The sequence below is a fragment of the Pocillopora damicornis genome, chromosome 13 (assembly GCF_964200805.1).
Source record: "Pocillopora damicornis chromosome 13, jaPocDami1.2, whole genome shotgun sequence".
In the NCBI taxonomy this organism is placed as follows: Eukaryota; Metazoa; Cnidaria; class Anthozoa; order Scleractinia; family Pocilloporidae; genus Pocillopora; species Pocillopora damicornis.
In genome coordinates this window covers 16,003,248-16,030,781 of record NC_142682.1, presented here as the reverse complement: position 1 = coordinate 16,030,781, position 27,534 = coordinate 16,003,248, and the positions used below count along the sequence as shown (strand labels likewise).

The following is a 27,534-nucleotide window of genomic DNA, read 5'->3' as shown; positions in this document are numbered from 1 at the left end:
CATATTAGTTGTACGGTAGAATCTGGGTACGAGATTAGTAAATCTCTTACTATAGACTCGAATTTTACACATATTCGTCCAGTGAGAATTGCATTTTTATTATGGCTTTTCCTGTTAAATCAGATTAATTGGCAGACTCTACCCATATCACGCTAGTACCACCGAAGGAACTGAGGCCAACCAGTGACATGATTGTGCCAACCTTGCTCAGCTGCGCTATTCAAATGTATTTCCTATGACCTCTTGTTGCCCCGAAAACTCATAAATCAGTTTAGTCGGTTGGGGTGACGAAAGATAAGTCTTTCAGGCTTAATTGGCTTAAACACGAGCTTAAGATGTTCTTAGAATAAAAGAGAACATACCCCTATCTATTATCCAAGGTTTTGACCGAAGAGATAATTTGTTATTTAGAGAGGGAGGGAGAGCTGGTGAAAACTTAGTATCCCTTGTTCACTTTTCCAGGAGTCCGGAAAGAGGGTCTGGATGGGGGGCGGGGTTACAAATGCCAGTTGTCAGTTAAAATTTCGGCTATTTCTCAGTTCTCAGATAGATTTTTGGTCATTTGTCAGTTCTCAGTTAAATGACTGTCAATAATTAACTTGTTGAGTTACTTATTACTTCCGCGAACCTACTTTTGGCAAGAAAGGCACATATAGCGTAAACTCGAAAATTAACTTGAAAATAAGAACTCTTTTTTTTCCATCCTCGAATGAAATAATTCCGAGATTTTCCAAGTAACTTTCAGTCTTTGTTTGAAGGGTGTTCAAACAAGTAACGACTCTTTTGCACACAAACTTCTGTTTGCCCGTGCGCCACATTGAAACATTCCCTTTTCAACCACTTAGCCGGTCAAAATGTTGGAAAGAGGATTGTCGGAAAGACAAAAAACTCGTGAAGAGTCCTCTAGCACAATATGTTTGTTTTATGTTTTGTTTTACGATGCGTCAATTGTGATTGGTCCTAATGAAATGATCGGAAAGGAATGTTCTTTTGTCAACTTTTCAGTTAGGTTATTAGAGATATCTACTGTCAGGGTACCTTAGAAATCCAAACGAAACTGGGCGAAAATTGCCCACCCAGATCTAGAAACTATAATTGGGGTAATATCTTCATTCTCTTTCGGTCAGAAGAGTCGTTTTCTGAGTCCGTGTCATATTCGTCTGCATCTGTTCGCACCTCAGTAACTGCCACTTCAGCGATACAGTCGTCAACAAATGTGACATCTGTCACATTCCCACTTTCCGAAGTAGCTTGAACGGTTCCTTTGTCGCTGCTGAGCCCCTACTGGCTGATCTCCAGAGTTAAAACCATTCGCTAGTCCCGCTAACAATTGCTTCATGTAGATGGCCGATGGTGAAGCCCTTGCCTTATCCATAGTAGTTTCCTCCCAAACTGTCCTTTGCCTCAACGGACGATACTTCTCCACAAATTCTTTCATAGCAATTCCAGTCTCGGGATTAATCTCTTTTTCAGCGCCAGTACAGTGTTTACAACATTGATAGGAATGCGGCTTCTGTGACGCTCAAATACCGTTTCCGAATCAATTCGGCCGTCGCGACGCCGCCTGGACTTCGTGTAAGTTGACGATCGAGTTGGGTATCAAAGATCATATAACCAATATGTGACATATGAATGTGGATGGTCCATGCGGTAATTATAAACGAAATATGACACTCTGGTGTACTCCTACTGATATATGATAAACTAGACCCTGTGAGCAGGGTAACTGGGATACCTGGATGGTACTGGATCCGTGGAATCAAGTGTAGTGATACTACGCGTGTCGGACTAGTATACTGAAATAGTGAGCTCAAGTCTGGCCAAGGGCATACACCTGTCTCAAAACATAGGCATGCTATGCATGCAAGAGTTATTTTTTGTAGGGTGGGTGGATTACTTGAAACATTGTAAGTGGTCTACATTCTTACAAAAGGAAAGAAGATTATTAACGCGGGAAAGAATGAAAATGTCGAATTACCTCACACAAAGGTATTTTGTGGTAGATTATGTGTGTTGTGCGAATAAATGTAACCAAAAATAAACTGTATTTGTGCCACGGATACCTGTTAGTACAAAATGTAGACAGCAGACTGCAGACCGGATGCAAAATATAGACTGCAGATTGGATACAAAATGCAGACTGAGAATCTGAAGAGTTTTTACGTCTGGTATATAATAACATGTCATCTTACAGCTTACCGAGCGTCACGCAATCGCTTTTCCGCGATCAGCCTTCACGATTATTTGCACTATTGTGGAAAATTCCTGGCCCATTTCTTGACGAAAATCGATCGTAATATAATTTCAAGCCTTCAACATAGTTGGTTGGTGTGATGTCTGTACAGACTTTACCAATGTAATAAAAGTAGATGACGTGAATACGTGAATAATAGTGATGGTAAAGCAAGCTTAAAACGGCAACAATCGCCAGAAACTACAACGGATACACAGGGTATGAGTAAGTTTTATTGATTTTTCGAGAAAAATCTTCATATTTCGAAATATTTATCGTTGTAAATCGACCATATTTCGTTCCCTATACTATTCCTTATAACGTGTTCAAATTTTCAACGGTTCCTAGAATAACTTACTCTGAGTCACACAACGCGTGACGCGTTCGTGAATTAATCGTTGGCTCTTTCTCGAGACGTGACCTTGGGTCGCCTGTGACACGACAATTGCGTAAACAATACTTGACATAATAACATTATACACAAAAAACACGGGATTTTGGATCATGTATTTATTAAAAAAGAATATCCATACAACTACAATGAAAAGAAACATAAGATTCACCTTTCTGATCGTGAAATAAATACCATTCGCACTGTTATCGTAGCTACGTTCCCTGGCATCAAGTGAATCCAACATGGCGTCTTTCTTCACTAGCAGTTTGCATCCATTTGAATTTTGTTCTTCAGTCTCACGGTAGTAGTGTTGTTCAATAGATTGCATAGAGTATATGCAGTTTGGTTTCAGATTTCAGATTTTGCTTTCTACAACGAGTTTACGTTTTCAACTAAGACATTGGCATACTTGGCATACAAGACATATAAGGCATTCAATGCTTTCATGGCTTTCAAGCGTTTGCGATTCTGTCCGATCCAAAATTACCGCTCAATAACATCTTTTTGTGTGGATTGGCCGCGAACAATACGACTTGTGTATGCGTCTATAAGTATTTTGAGCGTTTGCCCCATAATGCTCCAGATGATCGTAATCCAATTACGTTGAAATACAAAACGGCTGACAAAATAGTTTTATGGGCAAAAATCTCGTGTTCGTCATGTGACCCCGCCCTGTCCGTGCATGATAACGTCAATCATCATCAAGATAGCACGCGTGATCAGCATGTGAATACCTCATTGGATCACAGTTAGTTGTCATGGTGTTGAGGGCCCAATGACCTCTGGGTACTATTGCGCAATTTTTCCATTTTGTGGCGGAGGAAAAAAACAAAAAAAAAAAAAAAAAAAAAGACGACAAAAAAACAAAGGCATTTTATGACTGGGCTACCACAGGTATCCCAGTAAAAACGTACTTTTATTGGACAAAATAAATCTCTATTTCACATCCAATTTTTAAGATATTTAGGGTGATCCGGTCTATTGTCAGTTGTCAGTAAAAGCCCACCACAAATGTCAGCTGTCAATTAGATTTTCAGCGATTTGTTGGTCGGCAGTTAAAATTTTGGCCATTTGTCAGTTTTCAGTTGACCCCATCCAGGCCCTCTGGAAAGTGAGTTTAGAAAAAGACACTAATCGCTCACTTTGCACGACTTTATTATGTTGCCTGATTAGAACTTGTTATTTATAAAACTTCTGACGGTTTCCCGATGAGTGACCACGAAGAAGCACTCTTTTTTCAAAGCTTTGTCTCTGTATTCGTGACTATCCGTACTCAGGAACGTCGGGTACAGGTCGGGGTGGGGGAGGAGGGGAGATTACCACTGGCCTATTCCGGGGCGGCTCCTCAGCTATGATTACATGTGATCTTAGAACGGAAGTAGTTCGACTGGTAAAGGCCAAAGTCTCATGTTATTTTGCGCATTGAGAAAGGGAGCGACCAGAGCCACAATGCATTTGTTTTACTTTGTTTCGCTTTTACTCGGTGTCTCCATTTTATCTGGATCTCCTTCTCTCTCGCTGCGTGCAGATTTGAAGATAATTGTGGTTTCTCGAGTCAATGGAACAGACAACAGCACGTGTTGGAATGAAACTACAGTTCCTTGTCAAACTTTGAACTACGCTTTGAAACATATGTCCAATTCGACTTTTGTACGGCTACGATCAGAGGAGTATTCTTATAACCTAACGGAACATTTCAACTTTACTGGCTTACGAGAGATTGGATTAATTGGAGACGAAGAAGCTGTATCTGTTGATTGTTTTCAAAACGGAAGTCTCTCTTTCGTAAGGAGCGAAAACATCACGTTGGAAAGAATTTTGCTACGTGGTTGTGGAGGTTTGCATAACAGCACAACTGGTGATGCGTTTAAAAAGTATGCTCGCATACCATTCCTCTCGGCTGTGTATCTCTCTGACTGCAAAGACGTGATCGTAAATAACTTCAGTATTGTTCAAAGTCCTGGGATTGGCTTGAATATGTATGATGTAGGAGGTGAAGTTCGCATCTCGTATTCCCGGTTTGAAAGCAATCAACCACTCAATTCCACACCGGAGGATATAGCAGTTGCTGGAGGTGGTGTTTATATCGAGTTTACCTTCAAAAGCGAAACCAATATGTCAGCATTTCCTTCCGATTTAACGAAGACACCGCGTACATTTGATAGTAACAGCACTTACATCTTTCACTCTTGCACATTCAGAGATAACCATGCGAAAGATCAGAATTTTCCAAATTTTATTGACAACCCTCATGGGAATGATCATATTCCCTTTGGAAGGGGAGGAGGGTTGTCAATATTTGTGAAAGGTGTGGCACAAAATAACGTCATTCAGATAACTCACTGTCATTTTGAAGACAACTATGCCCTTTGGGGAGGGGGAATTTTCGTTGAGTTTCAAGATAAGGTGCAGAACAACAGTTTAGAAATAAATAATTGCAATTTTACAAATAATAATGCTACCTACGCAGGCGGAGCCATCAGAAGTGGGACGATAGCACATAGTAACCATCAGCAGTTACTTCCAAACCAAGTGATGAACAAGGGCTGTTTGTTTACAAGTAACAGCGCGCTTCTTGGTGGCGGAGTCTCACATCATGGAATTGGCTCTTTGTTAAAAGTAGAGAATGACAAAAGCCTCAATATTCAATTCACTAATTGTCACTGGACCAATAATGCTGCAATAATGGGTTCTGCTATTGGCCTTGCAGGTGAGGCACTCATTATTGGCAGTCAGGATTTGACTTCAAAAGGACCCAGGCTTGTTCACAGCATCATTCTTGAAGACTGTAATATCACCAATAATCGAATTGTGTTAATAGGCAATGAAGATGTCATTGGTCAAGGAGCAATTTATTCATACTCAGTCCCTGTCATCTTTCAGGGAGTTGTGAACATTGAGTCTAATAACAACACTGCAGTAGTTACTGAGAATGTTATGCTGCATGTTGTTGGTAATGTTACCTTCCGAAACAATACAGGAGGACAGGGGGGTGCATTAGGATTGTATGGCACTTCAGTTATAATGCTTATGCCGGACAGCAACCTTAAATTTTTTGACAATGTTGCACTGCAGCAAGGAGGAGCAATCTATGTTAGAGATTCTGGTCCACCTGTTGTGGCATTTAAGACAACTGAGCTGAATACACGGCCATGTTTTATTGCCTTTAACAACACCTTCAGTCTGGAGGGAGTCAATAAATGGAAAACCAGGGTAATTTTCAAGGGGAATAATGCTTTGCAAAGTGGCGGCGGGAAATCTGTTTATGCATCAACTCTCCAAGGATGTCGCCAAGCTGGACAACGTCGTATAAATAACGAATCTCTTCAGTGGCACAATGTTATTGAGTATCAAGATCCTGATATAAGTGCCAAAAAACAGATTTCTACTGATCCTGTGAAAATAAAACTCATTGAAAGTGAATGGGAGGTTTCTCCCAGTGAGGTTTTTAATGCTTCTGTGGAACTTATTGATGAAAAAGATAGCTCAGTGTTAGGAATTGTCGACTTAACCATCACTGACAACAATGATCGTACTGTGAAACTTGGTACCACTTCAAACCTGTTTCTTATTCAAGGTAACTCATCCAAAATTAACAACCTACACCTTTTTGGAAAGGTGCAAAGCAAGTTCAAAGTGCAAGCCAGCACAGTTGCAGGTCGGGTTGTGCAATTTTCCTTTCCTAAGCCATTGCAATTACAATTTTGTCACCCTGGCTTGGAACAGAAGAGTGGTGAATACAGTTGTACATGTTTGAAACAGCTCGGTATTTCACATTGCAGTGATGATTTCAAATTTGTGTTCTTAAAAAGAGGATACTGGGGTGGAACAATTAAGAAAAACGAGTTCAGCACATACCCTTGTCCACCAGATTACTGTGATTTTACTAAACATGGTCCAAACTTTCAATACAACTCCAGCACTCTATGTGTTAAAGGCCGCGATGGATCAAGTGTTCTTTGTGGGAAATGCAAAGACAACTTCTCTGTAAACTTAGGAAATGAAATCTGTACAGAAAAGTGTGACAACACCCATCTGTGGCTTCTTGTGGTATTTTTCATAGTGACACTATTCTTGGTATTGATGGTACTGCGTATCCAGTTGGACATCTTTACAACATATCTCAATACTTGGTTGTATTCCTACCAAGTAATTACATTTCTTCTTCAAGAGGGACAAAACCTTGACTGTTTTATTAAATTTGTCATTGGCATCGCCAATTTAAGAATGAAAGGCTTTGGCTCTTGTCTGTTTCATGGAATGACCAACCTTCAAAAACTTGGTATTAATTACATCCTTCCTTCATATGTTCTTCTGCTACTTCTTATTTTGGCCAAGATTGCAAAGTGCCGCCCTACATGCTACATAAATAGGAATGTCTCGCAAGCCTTGTGCACTCTACTAGTTCTCTGCTATACGAATATTACGATGATTTCGTGCAACATCATTCACTATGTTCCCATACAAGGAAGATGGGTGCTCTATGCAGATGGTAACATTGACTTCATAAGAAATTGGAATGAACACTTGCCATTCACTATCATTGCTTGCTTGTGGTTCATCCTTTTCATTGCATTTGTACCATTGGTTCTTTTATTCACTCCTTGGTTCATGCGGCATTTTAGCTTTTTAAATAATTTCAGGTTATTTTTTGACACCTTCCAACATTGCTTCAAAGATGAATACAGGTGGTTTGCGGCATTTTATTTCCTCTGCCGCATTTACATCTTGTTTATTGCTCTGTTTGTTCCGTTCTCACCTTTGAAGAGATCCATCTTAGAGGTTTCCTGTGTCTTAATTGTGGTGATATGCCTCTACCTTCGGCCATACAAGAGTAACAGGAATGGCAATGCAGATTATGACTGGTTGAATACTCTTGATGCTGTGCTTCTCACAAACTTGTGTTTTGTGGTCATATTCAGCTCAAGCATCATCAGTGATGCCTCATTATCTGTTCAGAGAGGGCTAGAGAAAATTGTCAATGTCTTGGCTTATGTCCCACTTGCTTACCTTCTCTGCCTTGTCTGCTATTATGGATGGAAATACTTTTGTCCAAGGAACCTGGACTTTGATCATCATAGAATGGAACCAGAAACTGCATCCTCTACTGCTACTGGAAGTACTCATCAAAGTCAGGCAAAGCCCATATAGAGCCATAGTACTGTTACACTGGTCAAACTGTTTGAGCACACTGCAATTATTTTAATTAGTAATTGTGCTCTTTTCAGGGAGCCTCGCCTAAGTGAGCAATTAGTAAATAGCTGTTGCTTGACCCTACCCCACTCAAGGGTTAGTCGTCAGATTCTTTTTTCATTTGCAGTACTCCATGAATTTAATGCAATGGTAACATGTTAGTTATTTGAAGTCAACACTATGCCCTGGGTTGATTGCCAGCAGCTGTTTAGAAAATGAGCCTTACTGAAGATCAGACTTAAGAAAAGGATAGAAATTGGGCCAAGCTGTGTACTGGTCTTTAAAACTGTCATAGATGAAAAGCTGGGTAATATGATGGTTTTCCAAGTAAAACATTTTTGACAAAAAGTAGATAAATAGTAATAATGACTGAATTATTAACAAAAAAGACCAACAAAGAGTTAAGAATTATTGCAACTTTGAGACCAAAAATAGCTTTGCCATTTTTTCAGTTGTGAATATAGAATTGTAACACATTATCAATAGTCATTGTTACAGATGCTGCAGATTGAAAGCTTTTATTCAGTCATTAAACAATGTATGAAATGTGCTTAGGGAAAAAAAAAGCCATTTTCTTTGTTCAAAACTTATCACTAAATTCATTTCAAAAGTTTCTCAACTTATTGTTAAATTTATCTCAATGAAAAGTTTAAATTTTTGCTTGAGGTTGAGTTCATTTTTAAAATTTTCTTATAGAAGTGGAAGTCAATTTTTTTTATGATGATGTTGGTGACAGCTCATCAGAATCATAGAAAGATGTAACATTGCCCAAAAAAAACTTTTACATCTTTGCACTGAGTCAATTCTACAATTATTATAGAAAGATACATCTTTTATTTTTTTACTGTCTTGTATTTCATGTTTTTAATTAGATAAGAGTGGGATTTTTGGGTTGAACAAAGACATAGTCAGCCATCATTACATAATTTCAATGTTTAAGGAGATCGACAGAAACAAGGAAGTTTAGAGGAAGCCTGTGAGTTTGATCTTCCACTACTGATCAATGAATTCATTAGCATTATAACAAGGAGTTTTTTTTTCATTTAGAGAAATGTGGCATAAATTTTTTGCATGCATTTATCTTTTTTACTTACCATGCAGACTTAAATGACAAAGGGGAATAATTGCAAGTCAAAAATCTATTCTATGAACTACTTCATTGTTCCCCTGAGATAATAGAGAAAATTGAGAAGTGCTCAGTTATTATTTACCAGTAAAATTCAAAATTTATTCAGATGCTGTGATGTACAGTTACCAGTAAACATTTCTATTGAAGGTAATGCATGTGGGAATCCATGTTTCTACATGTTTCCTTTTTGTGTGTGTATGTGTAAAGGAACTTTAACCCTTTCACTCCCAAGATCTCATGGGTAATTCTCCTTACCATTTGCTATATAATTCTTATGATGTTAGTTCAGAGAACTTGGTATTGGATCAACTAGTTGAGTAATCCCATTATTGATATTTTTCTTTATTCTCATCACTTGTAAGATTGATATTTTATTGATGTTGTTAGGAGAAATTCAGTCGTGGTCACTTAAGGGAATTGAAGGGTTAGCAGAGTCCTAATGTATCTTTGTAGTTGCTGAAAGCAGCCATTTGTTTGTCTTGTTGAATTTTTTACTGCGAATGTCATCCATAGTTCTGACTTCTAGCTGTTACACAGTTCCTTGAAAATTTTAGGAAGAAAATTTGATGTGACAAGAAGATAGTCTATCACTGATAAGTTTGCCTATTCTCACAACCTATTACTGCTAAACAATGTATTACATTTAATGTTGTGGAGGGAAGTTTCTTGTTAATCACCTATGGTGAATTTAGGGCAGTTTGAAGATGCTTTGCGTGAAGTTTTTTAAAATAAAATATCATTTTAAAAAATCTGAAGGAAAATTTAGCTTCTCTTTTGACTTGTAGTCAAGTTTATTTAAAAGGCTGGTCTCCAGTTGTCTGTTTCATGGTCACTTCCTCTGAAAAATATCCATACCAACATTGTGCACACTCAAGAGAGACCTTTAAAATTTAAAAGTGGGTGGGAAGAAAGAAAAAGCAAATGAACAAAAAAAAATCAAATTATGCAAATGAATTGGAGCTGAAAAAATAGAGATGGTTTCACAGATGATTTTGCCAGGAGGGGGTTGAGGATTTTTTTGGTCAGCTTGAAGAAGGTGTAGAGTAGGTTAAATTCCTTCCCTATTATTTCTTTATAACAAGGCTTACTCCTGCACTAATTTTGTGTATGTCTTTCATCTAACCCTCCTCTGTTCCATTCAACCCCCTTTCTATTTCATTTATCCCCTCCACTGTCTCCCCCTGACAACAGTTGAGCACATCAGAGTCTTCCAACCTGCAACAAAAGAAGTGACATTTGATCATAACTCTGTGTTTTGTGGCCCCCTACACACAAAAGATTTGCATTTGATGGCTTGAAAGAAAATTTAATTGCTCTATTCAAGACGACTCATAATTTTTTCTGCTCTACACGCCCTCCCTTCCCCTACCCCTTCTGATAGCGGTCTTGCGCTACTTCCTCTCCTATAAAGAGATGCATAGGGCTTGGATCATTTTACATAATTTTTTCAATTCACTTTTATTTCCCACTATTGATGAAGCTTCATTTTCCTATGAAAGGAGGCGGAATAATTGTTTGCCACAAGCTAATTATTTAGCAGGTATGTTCGTCATTTTGGCGTTTACATAACACATTCATACTCAGCAAGCATAAAATTACATATTTTGTACTGTAAAAGACTTACTTTATTCCTTCCAGATGATTAAAGAAACGTCCTTGCCGAATTTCTTTTGCATTTCGTTACAATACTAACAGCGGGTTTCTTGATAAACATTCTATAAATATTACACTTAATTACGCCGGACTAAAGAAGCAGCTTCCCACAGTCTGTATGGATGTCTAAGCCAATCAGATTCTACTGTCTCTGCGGTCAAGCGCTCTGCGTAGTGATATAGCTGGCTTCTTTTCAAACCCAAACATTCTTGACACGATTCAAATATTTTTTTGGCTCTTTCTGTTCTTTGCGGAGCGAGCATGACACAAGTGAAAGATTCGCGTACATGCGTTTTGCCCAAAGTAAGTACAAACAAAAGCATTTTCCGCACTTTTTCCCTGTATAAGCGCGAGATCTTTTTAATTACACCTGCACAATTTGCATAGCAACGTGTAAGTCGTGCTTCAAGTAGTTCTATAGCTTCTGTTAGAGTCAGAAAGTATCTTTATCTCTACAATTAACTGCAAAGGCTTTTAAAGAAACTTGTATGGTTTGATAAGAGTTGCAAAATGAAGTTCCAAGGAAAGGTCATGAAAAGTAAGGTTCGTGAATGCACACAGCTGTCTGCGAAATAATATCTAATTCAAAGACGAAAGAAAACGGAAACACATCGGCTGCAAAGTGCAAATAAAAATTGAAGTTTTATCCATTTTCTTGCTTTCTTTTATGGTATTTATTTTATTGAGAACTGGAAAATCATGTTATGGATTATGAAACAGCAATTAATGTTGGTTATAAGTTTCGACGGACAAAATATATGAAAGTTAACTTTCGACGGATGTTTACTACTATCTTTTATCAAGCGTTTGACGTGATACAGCTTAATATCATGCCATAAATCCAAAACTAAGAATAAAATTTGGAAAGAACGAAGATGAGGAAATTACAATGTTTATTTGCCGTAATTAGCGAAAACCGTCACTTCCGGTGTTGAAACATTTCCGTACCACTTCCGCTTTTCACCACGACCGAGTTATGACTTCAACAATGGCGCCGCGTCAAATTGGGTGTCCCATCCCGCATCCTCCCATGCGCGCTTGGAGCGAAGATCAAACTTTGCAGGTAAAACAGATTAAATTTAAGACAAGTTTCAGTAGGCTTGATCACTAAAACTGACTACATCACGTTAAATTTTCTGCAGCTGGACGAATCTGTCGTAACACCCGGCTTCGCTTACAACATTGCGAGGTATTTTCCTTCGGGAACTCAGGCTGATAAAGAGAGGTGTGTAGAACTCATGGAGAAGATTGGAGTATCACCAGATCCAGCAATGTGGTATTCAAGAGGTGCGAAGTTCTTAGAGTGATAACTTCAGAGTGTCAAAGAGAATTTATTAACCTAATTTGTTGTTATTATTGTTCGCAAACAGCCCCTCGATCGCGGACTCCGGTACCTCCCGCGCGACCACGAAGCGTGCCGCCACGATGCGCTCGTTTCCCCGAGAACTGCAAACCAAGCTATACAAAAAACCCGGAGTTGTTCTACATGACAACCAATAAAAGGGAATTCGGAGCAACTTTTGGTCCGCCGGCAGAGAATGCAAGGTAGAGGGATTTTCATTTTTATGTGTATGATTTGCGGCATCCTAGCAACGGAATGTGAACCTCATTTAGTTTTATCGTTCTTTCTTTTCACGCAGACCAAGGACTTCCAAGATATTTCCAAGTAGAAGTAACAACAACTCCACAACATATCAGGCTGATTTTAATACAAAGAATACAAAAAAAGAAGAAGGGATTCGCACAGGTAGCTCGTCTGGTAACAGAAGGAATAATCCACACCCCTCCGAGGTAGGGATGGGAGATTACTTTAAGTTAAGAGTGACAAATAGCTAGAAACATTTGAAATCAATACAGTTGTGATTATACCAAGTGTAAACGCTTATTTGCGTGATAATTTTCATTTTAAAGGTGTTCTCTAATGAATAAATGTCCACCATTAGCCTTCGAAGTAATAGTTAAGTTCTTTAACCCCTCATTGAGGGGTCTAGCTGCGATGGCCGAGTGGTTAAGGCGTTGGACTTGAAATCCAATACGGTCTCCGTGCGTAGGTTCGAATCCTGCTCGCAGCGAATGATATTATCCTTTTTTTTTTTTTTTTTACGAATCGAAAATTTTCACTCATATTTACAAAGACAACTTGCGTGATTTAACTGCAGCTACCATATTTTCAGCATGTTTTTTAACTATTGTAATTAGGAATAACTAGTTTTTCAGTATGATTAGCTTAACGAAATATACTTTGATAGTCTGACTGTCCAGCAGAATGATGTTTGGATAGGAGAATTTATCTCGATAACAACTAAAATGTACAGGAAGGGAAACTCTTCAATTAATTTGCGAGTTTTTCTGTACAAACAAAAAAAAATTTCGCCAAAAGTGTTAAAACGAGCTTAAAATTCTAGAAGTAAGTTTGTAAGTCTTACAATTTTTCCACGATTTATTGTTGTGATCTCAATTCCATAGGCATTCATGACATGGAAATTCTCAGGCCGTTTTCCATCAGTCCCTGCTGAAGATATTGACCCAGAAGTAATGAATGAAGTGTGTAAAGATGAGCTTAAATCTACTTATCACAGTGATTACACAGGAATTCCACAAGGTAAGGCCAAACCAATAGTTCTAATTAGCTCTATGGCTTCTTGCCGTCAATTATGTCTGTTCCTGGAAATGATGTAATAATTGGGTGAGTCATGAAATTTTAATCAGATCATGAGGATGTCTGAGGTAGTATATAAGCAGTAACGCAAGGAAAAAATGCAGCAAATATTACGTGTAACTAATCCCTTCTTTTCTTGCCTAAGATCTGTAATTTTGTAAATGAGGTTGATTTTAATTTTTTGTGGTATATTTTTGAAAAAGTTTTTGGCAGAAAAAGTCCTGGGATCAATAGAAAATGATAACCAACTCCTTATTGTTTTAAAGAGAAGGGAACAATATTTCTTGGAGGATATATGCTGGCCATGGGTTTTATTATTTTAATTTCTTGTGTTGCTAATGACCCACAGTATATTTTTGGTAAACCAAACTAATTTTTATCTAAATTTAAACACAGACTGCTCAACATCATTAATTGCTAAGTTTATTGAATTAATTTAATTCTCAACAAAGTTTTACTACCTGTTTCAAATGTTTTGGAACCAATATTGCATTTCTTGACAAAGGATAACAGCTTTTTGTCTTTTTTTTTTTTTTTAAAGGGGTGAATGTTTGTACTGTGTTTGAGGGAAATCTTACTCCCTCTCTGTACAAACCTCCCCATACATTGGACTCCACCTCCCGGTACAGTTATCAGGTACCTGTTGTAAGGCATACATTATCAGCAAACTTTACACGTTTTGGGTGTAACAGGAACAAGTATAAGCCAGCTGTGGGTGCAGGTAGGTCAGAGAAAGCATTATGTTGTCTTTTGATAATTTTCCTTGATAGCAGTGGAATTAACTTTAGATACTTTTGTAATTTAAAAGAACAGAATTGTTTTGGTCCATTAGTCTCCTTCCATAGATAGTGGAGGTTAAGATTCTTAAAGATGAGGCCATCTCCAGCAGCATAACCATGTTTATTTTAGCAAATTTTTAAGGTGAAACAAGAATGTGCAAGCACATGACACAACTTCACTAAAATCCCCCAAAGCTCGATTGGCACAGGAGTAACACAACATATAACAGAACAAGAATTTATTTGTTGAAAAAATTACAACTCAAAACATGGACTTTAATTAAAGACACAAATTTAATGTCTGTCATTCATAAACAATGTGCCTTTAAAATATTATTACTAATTATAAACATCACCATTGTTTCTTTTATTTTTGTTCAGTAGAATGGTAAAATCATACTTGATGTAAAGATCATTGATTAAAGATTTGATTCTTTCCTTATTACTTCTCAAGTTCCTACAGTATCCTACAATTCTCCCCAAATGCATCTTTATGGACAAACACATTACTCAAGAGATTATGTTGACAAGTCTGCTGTTCTTAAGGTCAGTGTAATTAAAACCAATGACAAAATCATCACACAGTAAGCAAATACAGGCAAGAAGTTCAATTTTTTTAAACCAAAATTTGAAGTGCTTCTTATGAACCAAAAAAAATTTTAAAAAAACAAACAAACAAAATAAACTAAGCATTTTATCAAGAAAGTTGAAAATAATGCAATTTATAAATAACTATAATTGTAGGAGCCCTGAAGATTATTACAGAACTTCCTATAGAAATATCCCCCATCTGGGATGCATTGGGATGGGATGACATAGACACCCAAGGAGCTTGAGAGTAACTGTTGAATGATTTGCATCTGAAAAAAGTTGTTCAAGGTTGATCTGATCTTGGGTCTGATCATTATTGTCATTTTTTAGGAAAGATCTAAAAATGACCAGTATGCAGAAATTCCAAGATTGGATGAGTATTTAAAAACTGCAAAGCCACATGGTAAGAGTCTGCCAAACAATTTGCTTGAAAAAAAGAAATAGAGAAAGTCAAAGTTCATATACTGTTCAATTTTCATGAGAAAGTTGTTAATGACAAATGTTATCCAAATAAGAAAAATCTTAGAAACAAGAATAGTAGATTGTTAAAAAAAACAATAGTCATAGACTGAGGAAAAATAAGGCAACTAATTAGGAGAAGAACATTAATTTTAGGAAGTCAATTATAATTTTAGTATAATTTTATAATTATTATTTTATAATTTAATCTTGTTTTTTTCCAAATAACCCTCCAAATGAATCACACTTCATCTTAATGGCAAATACTTTCATTTGGAAAGTTAATTTCAAATATATTTTTTTATCAAATCTTTTTCTCATGATTTACTGATGACAATTGATCACAAACTTTTGTACTCTCTATCTCCTAAACAGAAAGGGAAAGTTTGATGCAAAAATTACAGAGCTTAGCAACAAAAGACAGGCGAGAGAATCGTGACCCACAGTGGCTTTCACAATGGACAGGTCCCGTGTGAAACCATTTCACAAGGGAGAAGCCATGCATTGCTGAAATCTGGAAAATGTTTGTTAATATATTCCAATACAACAATCGTTCACTCATCTTTTAAATCCACTGCAATTGTTGAAAACAATGATAAAACTTCTTCATTGTCAAAGTCACTTTGAATGTAAATAGTCACGTCTGCACTATATTTTTTTCCTTACAGTCCAGGAAAATTACTGACAATCTGAAAACAAGGTGATACAGTGATAAACAAGAGACAACAAAGTTGTTGTTGCAGAAAGACTTTGCAGCTTTTTTATCTATCTTAATCAGTTAATTGGGAGAGTTCTTTCATTATGGCTGATATACCGATCATTAATTTAACAAACTAAGATGTATATCTGTAGAGAGAGAAAACTTTGTCATAAAAAATAAAGGGAAAATATTTATTGATTTTTCATTATTTAAAACAAGAGGAAATCATGAACTTTATGAACATTTCTCTGTGCTTAGCAGTGAACATAGTATAATTGTATTTGATGTTCCATAGTTTTAAGAGATTCTTACTTACATCACAAGACAACTATGACTTCATAAGTTATGGTGTCACTCACCAAAAAAATAAACCTTTGTCTTGAGTGCTTAAACATACACTAAATTAAGTTAATTTTACAATTTGAAGCTCTTGAACATTAATAGTGCTATTAATGTCGCATGACTACAAAATGGTGTCAACTGTTGAAGCAGTAAAGCATACTTGTCATTTAATGTGAACTTCAAGTACATTTACTTTGCAAATTTCTTAACAAATTTCTTTCCCCTGTATGCCAAAAAGGAATGGTATTGACAAATGATGATGTTCCTATTTATTATCGACTTATCCTATTTACCCCCAATATATAAGGTTGTGGTTGATTGAAGGTCGGATAATGCCACCCACAGGATAAATCTCTACCCAGTGGGTAATGCTATACATTTTGCCATCACTTACCAGTTGGATAGAGATTTATTCATTTATTTATTTTGTGTTGGATAGCTTTATTGGCCCTTCATACAATCGAGCCAAGTACTCTAGCACATTAATTTTAACATCCTCATTGTGCAGAAGCATTACATTTTGACATTCCTGTCCCAGCATTAGGCAGGAAGTTTGTCACTATTGACCTGGTGAAACAGCCTAGCCTGCCATGAGTCTTGCATAGCTCTAGTTGTAGATTGTCCATAGTTCTAATTGGCAGGTTGTGCTGTGGACTTCTATTGGGAGCACTCACAGACCTTTTTCCCAAAATCTCTAAGCTTATGCTGTGCACATGCCTATTCTTCTGAACATTGGTTACAAACAAAGGCATATTCCTTACTTTCCAAGTTAGGGGAATGTTGTTCACCCTTATACAATGGAACCTTTTCCATTAGACACCTCAGGTCAGAGTTCACCTTTACTAATGGGATACAATCTGTTGTGGCTATGAAAAGTTTACTTTAACTTTCCCTGTTACCTTTGTTCAGGGTTCCACCATGTTTAACTCTTTAACTCCCAGCAGTGATTAAAATGTAACTTCTCCCTTTAATAGCCATACATTATCCAGCAAACAGGTGATAAGAATACTCAAACTAATCAGGTATATGTTGTTATCTTGATCTAACACCAAATTCTTGAAACTGATTTACTAAGAAATATGTAGCAGGTAGAGGAGAGAATTGATAAGCAGATCTTGGGAGTAAATGGTTAATAAAGAATTACCACACAAATCAATGATATGATCAATTTAAAAATTCCTACTTAATAAGATTTTGTTTTCTTCCCTGTTGGTTGTCCATTTCCTGCACAATCTACAATGATATTTCCTAGGGTCACCATACAGAGAAAGGGAACAAGTATCCAGATTCCATTTGGAATAATGTATAAAAACACTGCAGACTTCCAGTCATTGTGGTTCACAAAGTGTTGTCCACCACACAACTCACTAGAGACGAGGAAGTAGAATACTGTTTTGGAAAATGTCATTGTGCTCACCATGAAGGCAACCAGCACTGATAGTCCAACTTTTCCCCTGTTATACTAAAAAAGAAGAAAAAGTTTCATGGATGTAACTTTTCCCCCCAAAATTGCCTCCATCCCACTGCCAGTATAGCAAATAAGCACCTCTCAGTAAGCACCCCCTTTCTCCTCAGTTTCTTAACTTCTCAGAGTTATTAGCATCTAATTTCTCCTTACAATATCACCCCTTAATCACATATTAAGGTCATGAGAATTCAGAATATGACCAAAAACTGAACACATTCTAGACAATATAGACATGTATAGACAATACTATGGAGAGTGTGCATACTGATTGGTAGGGTTCAAAGGGTATGGTTATGGAAAATTTGGAGCTTTATCACTAGATAAAGAAACACCTTATTTGTTTGTTATGAGTGAGAGACAACTGCAAAACCACTCACCATTATTAGAGAAATGACATTGAGACACATTTCCACCAGGTTCATGCTGAGACAAGAGTAAAAGAAAGATATGTCATGAGGAAGATGGTGAGTTGAATCTGAAATAAAAGAATCCAACTGGGGTGGATCTGGAGAATTAGAAAGAGCAGGGCTTGAAATTGCATCTAATATAGGTGCCAATGCAACTAAATTTTTCACTTTGGTGACCAAACTCTGAAAATTAGTTGCCAAATTGGCAACTAGAATTTTTTATCATAACCATTCCAAGAGATATAGTGAATTAAAATTATAAATCCACTGCAAACTTCCTCTTTAAGTTTGTTTCCAAAATGCAGCACAATTTGCATCTCTATCAATAAATAGAAGCCATCTTGGATTTAGGTGAGCCTGAACATTGAATATCATCCATCCTAGTGTCCACTTTGTAGCACTTTGAAGATCTTTTCCCTAACTTAATTTTTGAGGGTCTGTCTAGAATGCTGACAGCGTAAAAATGGTTATGTTTGTCTTGGAAAATGGAGACCAACTTTTCTTGAATTGGCTACCATTTTGAAGAATTTAGGAGCCAAGTGGCTATCAGAAAAAAATTAATTTTGCACCCTGAAGAGGGAACTGAAATCAGTCACTGTCTCTCTTGATACCACAAATACAATAACACAGCATTTAGTCAATAGAACTGTTCAAAAGAGCCTATAACAATAATAATAAAAATTACAATTTCCTAAATTGTGATTGGTTTTAAAAAACTCTCATTTTCCACTAATTCACTTGCCAAGTTGTTAACAGACAGTTTGTTATCGGACAGTCCAATAAGCCAATCACTTTCAAAGTTGTAGTTTTAATCAAACATTTAGAACCTTTCATGCAACTTTTTCCTTTCCTTCATAGCTTGGCTATTGTTCTTCAGTTTCTTGGAAATTGTAATAAGACTTAGTGTCCTCCAATTTGGTCTGTAATCATATTCATGATAAACAAATCGAACTCCTGTGATGCATTTCTCCAATTTTGTTACCACTCCTATGATTACAGACCAAACTGGATTCCATCCAGTCCTATTACCATTAATAATAACAAAGAATAAAAAAATTCTTGAGAAAGAGATCATACCCCCTCTAGTCTCCAATACCCAAGTTCAGTTTGTGTCAGTTTGTAATATAGAATCAACTGAATGACATATAGTAAAAGAACAGCCACTATATGTACACCATCTCCTTTCCAGGATAAGACAAGGGGGAGTAACAGGTGGGTTTTTTGCATTTGAGTCCTAAAGGTCGTCGTGGTAATCTTGCCAACACTTCGATGTAGTCTCCCCAGGTTTGGCGCCTTGCACCACTACGTACATTTGAAGAATTTGAAATTCATTGCAACATCTTCAAGAGTCTTTGGAAATGTTTGCAAGTCATTGGAACATATTCAGTAATATCGAAAGTAATGTCCTGAAAATGTTTTATAAAATAATTTAAATACTACGCGCACTCTGATTGGTCACAAAACCATTTTACATAAGCGTATGTAAACACGGTTTTCGTTCCTCTTTCATTAGTTATTTAATAAAAGAAATGTAAAATGGTTTCCGTGTTTACATAGCCCGATGTAATCACTTGGGAGGTTGGGAGAACACCTGATAAGCTGGAAACCACTCCGCTTCGCGTCATGGTTTCCTACGCTTATCTCGTGTTCTCCCAACCTCCCGCGTGTTTACATTAGGCTATGTAAGGAACGAAAACCGTGTTTACATACGCTCATGTAAAATGGTTTTGTGGCCAATCAGAGCGCGCGTACTATTTGAATTATTTCATAATTCTTCATTGTAAATTGCGGTGCTAATGATATGAAAAAATATTGATCAACTATTTTACCTACAGGTACCTACACAGCCGTTATAGAATAGAAGCATTCACACTCAGAATATTTAAAGTGCATCAGCAGTAAAACCATGCTGCCTCATACGGCGATTTTGATATCACTGATCAGGGAGCTCACAATATTATTTACTACGAGGGAAGCTAACTGTAGTTGAAAAAACTCACAAGCTTTGTCCATAATTAAAAGTGTCATCTACATCGGCGTATCTTTTGTCGACGTGAATGTAAATATTATCTGAAACAAACAAAATCAAAGTATGTCTAAATTTGATCCTAAGACTACTGGGCTATGTAACAAGCTACTGAAAACTTTGCAGAGACAAATCGTTTCTTCTACTTTTTGCGTGACTTCTAGCTGAGTCATACTTCGGTCCTAAAGTACAACTTACAATGCAGAAAGAGATAGTTCCATTTTCCTCCCGGTAGTGTATGGGGTCGCAAAATCACAAACAAGGCGTCGATTGTGACCATAATACTTGAGAAAAAGAGCCAGACAACGACCCAAATTGGAAGATTTTGCCCCGCCATCTGTGATATGGTCCGATATCCAACGGACCTGGGAAATTGCGCAAGGTAGTGTGGGTAAGGTTTTGGACCTAGTCACGCAACGCGATACGTCACGATTGGTAAGTGGATATCAGACTTTCACTTCCAACATCCAACTATGAATTTTATTTACTGTCTGCGATACATTTCGTACAAGGGTAGAACCTGTAAAACAGATGGCATTTTTTGCGTTTTCAAAGCAAGAGGAGGCTTGTGATTTTTAAATTCCCTTCATTTACATAATCTGCCCTTGAATCTCCTCAAAGCACAACAAGTTTCACATTCTGCGAGAGGCATATCTTTCGTAGTCGCTCTTTCAATCGTGAGGGACAGTTTTGGCAAGATTAATTTCTCTTGGTTTGAGGAATTTCCATAAGTCCCCTTGCCATTTAAAACATGGGTAGCTGAGATGGAAAAAAAGATATCATAGGCTTGTAAAGAATGAAGAGTAGAAATGATTGAAGTCATTTTTGTGAAGTGAAATAGTTTATTTTGTGAAAATGTCATTTAGAAATTTTTTTTACAATCATGACTATTTGTAGCCTGTGGCATGGTGCAATCTACCTCTGATTGACAATCAACCACTTGCATTGCAGGCTAAACTACTATTCAATCTCAGCTGTTATTTTTCAAGATGAAAAATAATATGTATGGGGCTATGGTTCAGCAGAAATTTACTGAGATTTCAGATGTTTTTCTTCTGATGGTTGTCCATTTCTCATGTGATCAATCATTATTTGTCCTGTGGCCACCATACAGAGTAAGGGAAGAACTATCCAGATACCATTTGGAACAATAAATAAAAAAACTAATGTCTTCCAATCATTGTGGCTCAGAAAGTGATGGCCGCTACACAACTTGCTGGAGACAAGGAAATAAAACACTGTCTTGGATAATGTCATTGTGCTCACCATGAAGGCAAGCAGCACTGCCAATCCATCTTTGCTGCTGTTTTGCTACAAAAAGGGACCATAAAATTAGTTATATAATGAGCTGAATTACAAACGCATTTCATTGGTTCTTACCAACTACATTTTGATGTCATTAGTGATCTATTAATTAAACAGACACTCAGAAACATGGAATCTACTTGTTAATTTTGTAACAGTTTGGTGACTAATAAATACACTCACCATTGTCAAAATGACGATGTTGAGACACATCTCCAACAAATTCATGCTAACAAAAAAAGAGATACAACAACAACCTTAGTGAAAGGTATTTACTGTATTTCCAAGAATAAGGGTCCAAACTCTACAAAGCACCCATCTCTTAATAAGCACCCATCCCCTAGGCCATAATTTCAAACAAGCTTGCCTCTAAAGTAGCCTACCCCCCCCTCCCCCTCAATAGTAGGGAATTACATGTAAAATCTGTTTCTATTGCCACTTAATCTCTATCTCTAACTTTTTAAGCATTAACTAGGGTGGAATCAGTAGAAGAGAGTATTTTTTTCATTTCCAGTTATTTCTAACTCCATGTGCTTGCAGAGCAGAGTTCCTCAGTGTGATATCTGTTCTTTAGATTTTTTGTTTTATTGCTGCGCTAACTAAATAAGCACACCCTTACGATTTGGTGCCCACCTTCCAAAAGCGCCCCCACTTTTGACCAAAGTTTTAATTAAGCGCCCGGGTACATATGAATTCGAGGAAATACTGTGTATTATTAGTAAGAATGAAAATATCATAACCGTGCAATAATCAACTGAAAAGAGAGAAATGTACGAAACGAACATACTTTTTTGGAATTTGAGACTCAGATGCATTTAACACATACAGATTAAAGAGTTTGATTAACAGGTATTTACTGATTTCAACTGTACATAGGTTGAAAATGTTATCTATCAAACTTCCATCATTCCTCAGTATTTGTGGAAAACTTACAAGCTTTGCCCAATGACAAATGTGTCTTTCAGATCTTTGTACCTAGGATCAACTTCGATGAAAATGTTGTCTGAAGGAAAAAACAAAAAACTGTTACAGAAACAGACTTTTAAAGGAATTTGAAGAAGATATAACACAAGTTAATGAAAACTCCACGTTAGTACGTACGTGGATAAAATTGCGTGACCTGGATGCAATCAACAGATGCAAAAAATACTTACATGGTTCAAAAAGGAAGTTCCATTTTCCATCTGGTAGTGTGTGGGGTCGTAAAAGTACAAACAAAGCGTCGATCGTGACCACAATACTTGAAATAACGAGCCAAACTGCTACCCAAAATGGAAGAATTCGCCCAGCCATGTTTAATCTTGGGCCACTCTCTATGAAATGATCACGCAACGTCTTGTGGGTCAGATTTAAAACAGCCTGTCCCTATAGTCACGCAAGAGTAAGTTCTAAAATGTAATGGTTTGTAGAAGTTTGCCAAAATGGCGTGATAAAATTATGTGGGCTTCAAATTGCGCGAGGCTTGATGAAAAGCTCTCTGGATAAAATTATTTTGTAAAGAGGCACGTCTCATATTTCTAAACCGTCGTTTAATCTAAGTCTAATTGTCATGATAATATAATTTCTGTGAAAAAATTGTCTAAGGAAAAGAACAGCCAAAAGAAACAAATCAAACCACAATGGATAATTTGAATTAATTTGCTTTTTTTCTTTATTTTGAGAAACCTCACCCCAGTTTTCCCATCTAGCCTTCTGACATGTTGAACATAGGCTACTGAGTCTGACTTGATACAAAATGTGTTGATGTATACAGAATCATAGTATGGAGATTTGCCATGGGGAACTAGGAAAGTTCACTTAAGGTTGCCTCTAAGGAGTTCAAGATTAGATGGGGGGGGGGGGGGGGTTATTGAGCATGCATGCACCTTATTTGAAATCTGCAAGCAAGTGCTCATAGAGAGGCATGAGGTGAGGTGCTGGTATATAGCACTGGAGAAGATGAATTGATTGTGAGCCAAAATGAACTCAGCAAAGAAGAGCAGTCAAAGTATTGATGCTGCAGCTTGTAAATTGCATTGCTTGTGATGCTCTCAGGATTCAAAACATTTTCAAAGACAGTTTTGGAATTAAGGGAGGAAGGTAGGAATGGAAGAAGCAAAGACTGTTTTATGACATTTTTATAGGTTTGTCAATTTCTTAGAGTGTAAATTCGCACAAATCTAAGTGTAGCTTATCTTTGCTTTAGTAAAGGAAACTAAAACAATATTAATGTACCCAGGCATAATTGAAAAACTACCATACACTTAGCTCTGACGATGGACTTTACTTCATAAGCTAAAAATATATATATCTCTTCTTTTATTGGTATGTAAAATCAGTGGTGACTTAATCTTTATCCAGTAGAGATTGATAATAGACTAGAAGTTTCTCTTGTCTCCTAAAACAGCAGAAAAGTTCTTTTAGAAACAGAAAAAATTAGCCTAATGATACACTCATAACATATATGTCTTGTTAGCTATCTTACCAATAACTACCTTTTGTACAGGTAAGCAGGTACATAGAGTCAGCAGTACATTTTGGATCTTCAAGATCAATTGATTTAAGTGTCTCATTGCACTATTTCTGTAAAAAAAAAATCTAATTGTAGCCAAATTTAGATCATTTAAATTGCTAATCCAATTGTTCCTGATATAAAAATAGCAGCAAGACAAATTTGGGCATGAAAATCATTAAAAATTTCTGTCAAGGAAGAATGAGAATGAATATTATTTCTCCACACAACTTATCCTACTCCAAGCTAAAGATAAATTATTGTTTAAAAATGGCATTTTTATATCCTTGTTTCATGAAGTCTTTGAGAATGCAATAAGGGACATTCCCCTTGCGAAATGGCTTTTGGAATTCCTAGGAATAAAGGTGTGAATTTTCACGGTAAATTCGGACTGGGAATTCCCAACCATAACAACTCTGGTTCTAAAAACCTAGAAATTCCTAGAAATTCCCAGAAATTCCCAGAAATTCCAAGTTTATAGCCAACAGGACTTGGAATTCCTAGGAATTCCTAGGAATTCCTAGGAATTCCAACTCAGAGAACCAATGACTTTCCCTGAAAAGCTGTAAATCTAAAAAATTCCTCTGAATTTCTGGGAATTTTTGGGAATTTTTAGGAATTTTTAGGAATGTTTAAGAATTACTGGGAATTTTAAGCAAAAATTTGAGGCTAATGATATAAAATAAATACTTTAAATTAAAAAAACCCAGCTAAAAATTCAAATATTCAATAAAAATTTATTTAGAAGCTTAATTAAGGCTTACATGTAAAATATTTTTGATTAATTATTAACATCAATGTGTGGTAATATTAGGAAGGAATTTGATTTATTTTTCTTGTCTTGAAAACTTCATATGGATTAATCCTCAATTACAGCTATTCATATAAAATAGTTCTAATCAATCATTAAATTTGGTTTGACACAAATTGTGAATAAAATCTGTTGATTCTTTTCCATAAAATACAATATCTGTTGCGGCAAACGAACATCAAGGCTCGATGAAATGCCAAGAAAATCGTGACCGGAGAAAAATGCCAACCAAATCCAGGGAATATATTACAGGGATATAACTTTAATCAATCTCGTAAACTGTAAACGAATTAAAAAAGGGGCTTATATAATAGATTGTATTCAATCAAACACGTGGCGACTTAACAGCATAAATGAATCTAACATAATAAAGGAACTAATAAATGAACCAAATGCTGGCTAAACACAAAATATACATACAAATAAGGACGAAAGAGCTTGCTCGAAACGAGATAAACAACAAAAAAGCGAAAACAACTTACATATCAGTCCCTATACGCCGGTGGCTTGAAATCACACTTTATAAATTAACTTTGTATGCACTCCGAACATGAACAGGCGATTAATGAAAGCGGGCGAGAAAAACTATTTAAAGGAATCAAATGACACAAAGGCCAACTGTAACGCAAATGTCACGCAAGTTCGAAAGTCACGCATTTACATGGCTCCCTTGAAACACCAACGTGTTTCACTAAAAATAGGCTAATTGGCTAAGGATAAATAAACATTATAAAAGGTCTCAATGTTCATGCTTAAAACTATCAAATGATCAGCAAAGTCAATGGCTCCTCGGCTGGGATTCACCCCGGGATTCGCTCTCATAGTCATCTTTAGACATCAACAGGACAAGCTTCTGAACTGGACGCTCCAGGAACTTCACTTCCTTGACTCTCCTTCCTTTCTTATCAAGACAGGCGTCTGCTAGAGCTAACTTCACCGTGCGAACGCGTCCATCAGAACTTCGGTTGACCGCACAAACACGCGCCAGCTGCCAACGACTGCGGGGAGCGTTATCATCTTTAATGATAACGATGTCGTCCACACCCACATCTTTCCGGGACATTGTCCACTTCTGACGTTGTTGTAAGCTAAGCAGGTATTCTTTCCGCCATCGTGACCAGAACTCGTTGGCCAAATGTTGGACACGCCTCCAACGCTTTCTGCAGAAGTTGTCGGCTGCCGGAAAAACTCCAGGTGGCGAGAGAACAACTTTCGTCTTCATTGTGAGTAAGTGGTTGGGTGTCAAGGGGCTCAGCGAACCTGGGTCATTTAAGAGATCGACTGTCAACGGACGGCTATTAATGATGGCCTCCACCTCGCACATGAACGTTCTAAGCGACTCGTCGTCCAGCTGTAGGCCATTATTCTGAAGAAGTGGGGACAGGACACTTCTGACCGTACGGATCTGCCGCTCCCAAACTCCACCCATGTGGCTTGAAGATGGAACATTCATAGCGAAGGCGAACCAATCACAATTCTTCTGAAGTAATTCTGCTTTGATGCGTTCGTGGTCGAGTTCTGCGAGCGCAGCCTTCAACTCATGCTTGGCGCCAACAAAATTCGTTCCCTGGTCGCTTCGTAGTTGGCGGATCGGCCCTCTGCGGCATATAAAACGACGAAGCGCATTTATAAAGGCATCCGTTTCAAGTGAAGTGGAAGTCTCCAAATGAATGGCTCTTGAAGCTAAGCATGTGAACAGAACTCCGTACCTCTTCATTTCTTTTCTGCCTTCTTTGATGGAAAAGGGGCCAAAGTAGTCCACTGCACAAAATGTGAAAGGTGGAGCAGGTTCTAGTCGGTCCTCTGGCAGATCTGCCATCTTCTGCTCTACCACTGCAGAACGCATCTTTCTACAGACAACACAACTCCACATGTAGCTTCCAACTGCACTTGTTCCACCCACGATCCAGTAACCATTGGCTCTTATCTCATTCAAAGTCATGCCCCGCCCTTGATGCTTTATCTTCTCGTGAAAGTACCTGATAATGAGGGTAGTCACGTGGCTTCTTCGAGGTAGGATCGCAGGGAACTTGACTTCAAACGGGAGTGAAGCATTTCTAAGGCGGCCGCCAACACGTAGAATTCCCTGCGAGTCAAGGAAGGGATCTAGCTTATATAGGGAGGATTGCTTCGGACTAAACTTTATCTCTGGTGATGCGGCCAATCTGTCTTCGAGGGATTTAACATGTTGTGAGGACTTCAACGACTTAAGCTCCTCAGGAAAGGCGGTACACTGGACGGACTTGATGATTACATTCTCTGCTTCTTGAAGATCTTGCACTTGAAGCATGGCCTTCTTATTGCTGACCTTGTGCTTTGCAAAGGCTTGCTCTCGTAGCCTTTGAAGATACAGAAGACTTAAGGCAATGGCTCTTCTGGCACGGAACCAATCAGAAAAGTACTCCAAACGGTCTGTAATCTTCAGCTTCTTCTTCGTCGACATTGTAGCTAAAGCGGTGACTTTCCTGACCTCAGGGTCACATGGCAGTACTTGGCTGGGATCTGGTAAAACTTTCTCATCGAAGGGCCATTCATTCTCCTTCTGCCATAAGAATGCAGGTCCCGTAGGCCACTTCGAAGTAACAAGAGCATTTGGACTGAGACCGCGGGAGGCGTCATCTGCCGGGTTTAGCTTAGTTTCAACGTATTTCCACTGATCCACTGAAGTCGAGTCTTGAATGAGCTGAACTCGATTGGCAACGAAAACATGGAATCTACGACTTTCATTGGCGATGTAGGCCAAAACAACCTTGCTGTCAGACCAGAAGAACTCTTGGACGTCATCAAGGCTTAGCTCCTGACGTATCTGTTGGCTTATCTTCACAGAAGTCACCGCGGCTTGTAATTCAAGGCGTGGAATTGTGACAGGCTTGAGGGGGGTCACTCGCGACTTG

The 27,534-nt window shown here is 37.6% G+C and overlaps 5 protein-coding genes and 1 non-coding gene across 7 annotated transcripts in view; 3 read left to right on the top strand and 3 right to left on the bottom strand.

Moving 5' to 3' along the window:
• Nucleotides 1-3,773: 3,773 nt before the first annotated feature.
• LOC113684806 (uncharacterized) lies at nucleotides 3,774-9,667 on the top strand. The gene has a single exon (XM_027202207.2). The coding sequence runs from the start codon at nucleotides 4,035-4,037 to the stop codon at nucleotides 7,776-7,778; it is 3,744 nt and encodes a 1,247-aa protein (XP_027058008.2). The 5' UTR covers nucleotides 3,774-4,034; the 3' UTR covers nucleotides 7,779-9,667.
• A 1,082-nt stretch (nucleotides 9,668-10,749) lies between these two features.
• On the top strand, nucleotides 10,750-17,284 carry LOC113684786 (uncharacterized). Of its 2 annotated transcripts, none has more exons than XM_027202188.2 (9): nucleotides 10,750-10,905; nucleotides 11,745-11,889; nucleotides 11,973-12,147; nucleotides 12,243-12,393; nucleotides 13,069-13,204; nucleotides 13,803-13,982; nucleotides 14,495-14,586; nucleotides 14,962-15,034; nucleotides 15,466-17,284. In XM_027202188.2, the coding sequence occupies exons 1-9, from the start codon at nucleotides 10,864-10,866 to the stop codon at nucleotides 15,564-15,566; spliced, it is 1,095 nt and encodes a 364-aa protein (XP_027057989.2). In that variant the 5' UTR covers nucleotides 10,750-10,863; the 3' UTR covers nucleotides 15,567-17,284. The 2 variants fall into 2 exon arrangements, with proteins under 2 accessions (XP_027057989.2, XP_027057988.2); XM_027202187.2 differs by lacking the exon at nucleotides 10,750-10,905 and adding an exon at nucleotides 11,518-11,665.
• Nucleotides 12,593-12,674, top strand: Trnas-uga (transfer RNA serine (anticodon UGA)). Its single transcript has one exon. It is a non-coding gene; the product is annotated as a tRNA-Ser (tRNA).
• Nucleotides 15,954-20,416, bottom strand: LOC113684788 (uncharacterized). Its single transcript, XM_089190938.1, has 4 exons — nucleotides 20,232-20,416; nucleotides 20,008-20,077; nucleotides 17,978-18,023; nucleotides 15,954-17,594 (listed from the first exon to the last, which is right to left on the bottom strand). The coding sequence occupies exons 1-4, from the start codon at nucleotides 20,368-20,370 to the stop codon at nucleotides 17,316-17,318; spliced, it is 534 nt and encodes a 177-aa protein (XP_089047064.1). The 5' UTR covers nucleotides 20,371-20,416; the 3' UTR covers nucleotides 15,954-17,315.
• A 439-nt stretch (nucleotides 20,417-20,855) lies between these two features.
• LOC113684787 (uncharacterized) lies at nucleotides 20,856-22,675 on the bottom strand. The gene is made up of 4 exons (XM_027202189.2): nucleotides 22,493-22,675; nucleotides 22,272-22,341; nucleotides 21,522-21,567; nucleotides 20,856-21,344 (listed from the first exon to the last, which is right to left on the bottom strand). Exons 1-4 carry the CDS (start codon nucleotides 22,629-22,631, stop codon nucleotides 21,063-21,065), a joined length of 537 nt encoding a protein of 178 aa, XP_027057990.1. The 5' UTR covers nucleotides 22,632-22,675; the 3' UTR covers nucleotides 20,856-21,062.
• A 2,603-nt stretch (nucleotides 22,676-25,278) lies between these two features.
• The window catches only part of LOC149035695 (uncharacterized), a 6,943-nt gene continuing 4,687 nt past the window's right edge, over nucleotides 25,279-27,534 (bottom strand). The window contains exon 2 of the mRNA XM_089190937.1: nucleotides 25,279-27,534. This exon is cut by the window's right edge and continues 4,371 nt beyond it. Within this exon, the coding sequence (XP_089047063.1) occupies nucleotides 25,419-27,534 (2,116 nt within the window). The 3' untranslated portion in view covers nucleotides 25,279-25,418.

Excerpts from the sequence above, each read along its gene's own strand:
- LOC113684786 (XM_027202187.2), top strand. The coding sequence starts at position 11,579 with ATGACTTCAACAATGGCGCCGCGTCAAATTGGGTGTCCCATCCCGCAT. Across the intron at positions 11,666-11,744 it reads GCGAAGATCAAACTTTGCAG|CTGGACGAATCTGTCGTAAC; the intron begins GTAAAACAGATT and ends AATTTTCTGCAG. Across the intron at positions 12,148-12,242 it reads CCGCCGGCAGAGAATGCAAG|ACCAAGGACTTCCAAGATAT; the intron begins GTAGAGGGATTT and ends CTTTTCACGCAG.
- LOC113684806 (XM_027202207.2), top strand. The coding sequence starts at position 4,035 with ATGTTATTTTGCGCATTGAGAAAGGGAGCGACCAGAGCCACAATGCAT.
- LOC113684788 (XM_089190938.1), bottom strand. The coding sequence starts at position 20,370 with ATGGCGGGGCAAAATCTTCCAATTTGGGTCGTTGTCTGGCTCTTTTTC. Across the intron at positions 18,024-20,007 it reads TTTAATTATGGACAAAGCTT|CATGAACCTGGTGGAAATGT; the intron begins GTGAGTTTTTTC and ends CTCTTGTCTCAG. Across the intron at positions 17,595-17,977 it reads ATGTCATTTCTCTAATAATG|TATAACAGGGGAAAAGTTGG; the intron begins GTGAGTGGTTTT and ends CTTCTTTTTTAG.
- LOC113684787 (XM_027202189.2), bottom strand. The coding sequence starts at position 22,631 with ATGGCTGGGCGAATTCTTCCATTTTGGGTAGCAGTTTGGCTCGTTATT. Across the intron at positions 22,342-22,492 it reads GAACTTCCTTTTTGAACCAT|ACAACATTTTCATCGAAGTT; the intron begins GTAAGTATTTTT and ends TTTTTCCTTCAG. Across the intron at positions 21,568-22,271 it reads TTTGTCATTGGGCAAAGCTT|CATGAATTTGTTGGAGATGT; the intron begins GTAAGTTTTCCA and ends TTTTTTTGTTAG.